Raw genomic sequence first — 4,993 nt, 5'->3', positions numbered from 1 at the left:
TTAGCACCTTTTGATATTACAACAAGAACAGTCATATCCACCTTATTTGCAACATGGAAGTACTTTCTTTGAATGTGCAAGACTTCCGATTAATTGGTAAATAAAGAATAACAAAGTGCCGTAAACCGTAAAACTATTTGCACTACAAACAAGTGCTTTTATGATTGTCATAATAAATCAAAATGACATGATAACAAAAACCAGTGTGCTATATAAAGAAGCAAAAATGAAAGTGAAAGCCTCGTACAATCAAGTTACAAATGGCTAAAATTATGGTAAAAAAAAAAGGTGGATATCTCTATCTTTTTCCTCACTCTTATCAGTTATGCTGCATGTAGTATTCTGAGCACATAATGATGCTGTATTTATAACTCACCTTCACGTGCTGTCAGTGAGCTTCTTATAAAACAGTGCTGCCCCATTCAGGTAAAGGCAAAATACTAATTAAACAGGGAAGCTTTATTTCACACTAACACTTTTCATTCATTGACTGACTTTATTAAAAGTGGAACAAAATTAGTGGATTCGTAAGCTCAGTATATTGACTGATCGAAAATGCTAAATAATGTGATACACGGCACATCATTTTCGAAGGGTAAATTTTCCATTAAGTTTGGGTATCTTCAAAATATTCATCTGAAAAGAAAAAGAAACCAACTTAGAAAGGCACAATGAAAACATTATGAATATACAGTATATATTTTTTATTATTATTATAATTTTTTTTCAAGACTAAAAGACTACCATTAGGTCACAGAATTGAAAAGGTATCATTTCATTTTTGGGCAAAATGCATTCAAGTACTAAGACACATTAGCATCAACTCTTCCTGTTCTCACCTCAATGAGACTCTTGAGGGTTGTGCCTTGGCATAATATACTTGTTTTCCAGGACTTGCATGATTCTTTTCCACCCATTTCCTCAAACATATAAGGGGAGATCATTTCTCTGCCACATTTAATGCAGTCCCTCTTTCCTGAGAATAAAGGTGAATTTTGATATGCGTTAAGACATTTGTGTAAATGATCTACAGTGGGTAGAAACAATGTGATTTTTTTTTAATTAGTTAGAAAATGTATTTGAATATTAAATAACTGCAGTGTTATAAGTCATGTTGGGAAAAATACACACACAAAAAAACCCCAGAAAGACAATAGATCACATTGTAAAAATATGTGGTTTTATGGCAATTGTAACATCTGAAAAATACATTTTGTTAAAGGAATCGTTCACCCAAAAATTTGCTGAAAATTTACTCACCCTCAGGCCTTAAAAAAAAGACTCACGTACAATTTCTTCTTCTTCATCAGAACAGATTTGGAGAAATGTAGCATTACATCACTTCCTCAACAATGGATCCTGTGCAGTGAATGGGTGCCGTCAGAATGAAAACATCTTTGATGATTTTGTTTCTTACAAAAACAGCTTTTCACTTAACAAAACATTAATTGATGGACTGGAGTGGTGTGGATTACTTGTGCATTATTGTGATGTTTTTATCAGCTGTTTGGACTCATGACAGCACCCATTGGTGAGCAAGGCCATCTTTTAAGGCCTGAGGGTGAGTACATTTTTAGGAAATTTTCTTTTTTGGGTGAACTGTTTCTTTAACCCACTTTATGTCAATTAAATGCACAACAAAAATAATAGTAATAGGCCTGATGTCAGGCTATTTTGAAACACCTATGTGGAGATTAAAACAAAAGAGCATAAATGCAGGACTCTTTATTGTTATAATGTTATAGTGCCTTGAGACAGAAGGTTATGCTGCTTTGAGATATTTAAACATTGAGGGTAACTTACTTTTATACAATGCTTTTCTGTCCAATAAGGCCTTTTTATTCCCACATGTGACAGGAAGCATTGTCTTGTGTTTATCCATGTTCCAGAGATCCTCTTAGGGAGAAGAGGGTAAAACGCATTTAATTAAAATGAACAAGTTGTTTTACATGTTTCATTTTTGTTATAAATATAATGGAGGGAATGCACATAAAGTGTCCAGCAAATGTGTTTTCACGCCAAAAGGAGTTTGTCCAAAAATGAATAGCAACCTGCTTCTGTGCTGGAGTCTGAAGAGCTCTGAAAATCTGGAGAATTTTTCGAAATACAAAACAGAATGGTTTCAGAACTTAATGTAATTATTTAGACAGACAGACAAAAAATCAGGCTGGTCAATCAATTATCTGACTTAGAACTCACCTCTCTCCACGTGTGTATCTGTCGTCCTCTGGCTGCTAATGCTTTGTGATGATGGTCCAGCTTGGTCACTCACAGAGTTGCTCTCTGTCCTTCTCTTTTTAACCTCTCTTTCTTTTCCTGTGCCTCGATCCTCAACTCTTTCTCTTATTTTTTTCTTTGGCTGACTCTTCAGAGCTGAGGAATTAGAAACTAGAATTAGAAAATAAATCAGCAATGCTGAAGACCTCAGTGTAATATTACAACAAAAGCACTCTCAGATGGTGAGACAGACAGACTGATAGATAGCAAGACATATACTTTCTTACAGTTCATCAGAGCTGCAGTGATGTCAGAGAGTTGAGAGTAACGCTGTAATATATGCTCCTGGGCCACACATTCCCAGTACTTTCTAACATTCTTCTTTCGACGTTTTTCAATATAATCCAATGCACAATACACACCATTATCGTCACCAGTGTTCTCAAGCTTTTGCTTCAAAAAAATGTTTAAAAAGGCAAAAATGTTCAATCTTTTTGCTTCTATATTGATGTATTATTGGTCTGAAATGTTAAGATCATGCTTACATAAAGCTCATCTGTAATGAGTCTATTGTCCTTGAGATGTCGGAGAAACATCAATGGCTCTTCTATTGTAGACATCTTTGTCTTGCTTTGGCAGAAAAAGTCAAACAACTTTTCATCTGTGAAAAATCCAAAGTCCATAGTGCTGCTGTTTTTAATGTTGTGTCTTCTGCTGAAAAAGAACACGTTTAGAATGATTGAATTTGTGATGTGTACCTATGAATTTAACAGTTTAATTGTATTTTATTTATCAGACACAACTAGGGTGACCATACGTGCCATTTTCCCAAGATGGGTCCTGGGCAGGATTTCTATATTGCCTAAAATATCTAGGTTTTGGCTTTGTTTGCCTGTGCAGACCTATCGGTGTATGACATCAAAATACCTCGAGAGCATTTAGAAAGCATAAGGAACCGTCTGTATGGTATTTTGATGTCATACACCGATCGGTCTGCACACGCAAACAAAGCCAAAACCTAGATATTTTAGGCAATATAGAAATCCTGGCCAGGACGCGTCCTGGGAAAATGGCACGTATGGTCACCCTAGACACAACAAGCATCCAGCCTTCAGTGACTCCTTGTAATGCAATTACAACCCTGTCGCATACTACATACACTTTATAGAAAATATAAAAAATATATAGTTTTACAGACACTATATGGGTGATTACCAGTCCTTAAAGTGTGTTACAGCAAATAGGAATATTGTGCGGTTGGAGTGAGACAAATATCCTCACGTGTTTAAGCAAAAACGATGCAATAAAAGAAACTATTGCTATTATTGGTTTTTCTTGAAATGTTTAGTATTGTGTCTGAAAATGGCTTTGACCAAGCATACTATGCTCGTGTCAGCTGTTGAATTCACTGGATAATTTGAGTCAAATGCCTTCTTTTACATGCAATTTTTTTATTATATTATTATATGAATTACAATTTCTTCCATTTGTATTTTTTGAGTAGTCAGTCTCTGTAATACAATAATGCCTCTGTTATTTTAACCATAAGATTTTACATTTTGGTGACTGCATGTTGTAGTTTATAATTATCTTTATATAATATTATCTTACATAAGTCATTTTAACAATATGATCAAATAACATGTATTCTTTCATAATAAATTAATTTTTAAATAATTTTGACATTATTTTATAGAAAAAAAACTAAACATTTTTACCATACAGTAATGTACCCAGTTGAAAGCAGGCCAATCACTCTGATGCAGAAACAAAACTGAAAGTTGCTTCCTGGATTGTTTAGAAATTTGAGTAATAAAAAGTGATAAAAGAAAGAAAACAACAGATCAGAAAAAAATGGAATTACTAATAATTGCACAAATGTACTCACCTTGCTGTGTCCATGACTTTCTGCCTATTTTTCTGGTTCGCGTTCTCTCTTACACAGTGTACACACACCGTTTAATCTCCTTTCCTTTTACATGCTCCACCTAACCACACCTTTCCGTAGATCTGCCTTCCCACCTGATCAGCATATTGCGAAATGGTGATCTAGCCATGCGGAAATCAATATATATATATATATATATATACACAGTGGTGTGAAAAAGTGTTGGCCCCCTACCTGATTTCTTATTTTTTTGCATGTTTGTCACACTTTAATGTTTCAGATCATCAAACAAATTTAAATATTAGTAAAAGATAACACAAGTAAACACAACATGCAGTTTTAAATGAAGGTTTTTATTATTAAGGGAAAACTAAATCCAAAACTACATGGCCCTATGTGAAAAAGTGTTTGCCCCCTAAACCTAATAACTGGTTGGGCCACCCTTAGCAGCAACAACTGCAATCAAGCGTTTGCAATGAGTCTGTTACAGCGCTGTGGAGGAATTTTGGTCCACTCATCTATGCAGAATTGTTGTAATTCAGCCACAATGGAGGGTTTTCGAGCATGAACCGCCTTTTTAAGGTCATGCCACAGCATCTCAATAGATCAGAAGGGGGGCCAACACTTTTTCACACCACTGTATATATATATATATATATATATATATAAATAAACAAAATATACACTAATAGTAATGGTTTAATAATAATTCATTTCTAAATGTAAAAACAAAAAACTCTCCAAATTACTGCACAGTGTTAACATAAAAGTATCAGTTTATTTAAAAAAGCAACTAATAAAAAAAGCAGCAGAATACATGTAAGGAACAAAAAAATGTCTAGTTAGATTCAGTTCTTACATGTGAAGAAAAAGTTACAACAACAACAA

The 4,993-nt window shown here is 34.2% G+C and overlaps 1 protein-coding gene across 1 annotated transcript; it reads right to left on the bottom strand.

Annotated features, from left to right (window-relative positions):
- Positions 1–482: 482 nt before the first annotated feature.
- LOC107602299 (nuclear autoantigen Sp-100-like) lies at positions 483–4,197 on the bottom strand. The gene is made up of 8 exons (XM_016294759.1): positions 4,106–4,197; positions 2,763–2,931; positions 2,505–2,670; positions 2,200–2,373; positions 2,052–2,087; positions 1,804–1,896; positions 840–976; positions 483–636 (listed from the first exon to the last, which is right to left on the bottom strand). Exons 1-8 carry the CDS (start codon positions 4,117–4,119, stop codon positions 583–585), a joined length of 843 nt encoding a protein of 280 aa, XP_016150245.1. The 5' UTR covers positions 4,120–4,197; the 3' UTR covers positions 483–582.
- Positions 4,198–4,993: the final 796 nt, after the last annotated feature.

This window comes from Sinocyclocheilus grahami, unplaced genomic scaffold, assembly GCF_001515645.1.
Source record: "Sinocyclocheilus grahami isolate Dianchi unplaced genomic scaffold, SAMN03320097.WGS_v1.1 scaffold324.1, whole genome shotgun sequence".
NCBI classification, from domain to species: Eukaryota; Metazoa; Chordata; class Actinopteri; order Cypriniformes; family Cyprinidae; genus Sinocyclocheilus; species Sinocyclocheilus grahami.
Note: the sequence above shows the minus strand (reverse complement) of the source record. Positions and strands in the feature narration are given on the sequence as shown.

Excerpts from the sequence above, each read along its gene's own strand:
- LOC107602299 (XM_016294759.1), bottom strand. Across the intron at positions 1,897-2,051 it reads AGACTCCAGCACAGAAGCAG|AGGATCTCTGGAACATGGAT; the intron begins GTTGCTATTCAT and ends CTTCTCCCTAAG. Across the intron at positions 637-839 it reads CCCTCAAGAGTCTCATTGAG|ATGAATATTTTGAAGATACC; the intron begins GTGAGAACAGGA and ends TTTTCTTTTCAG.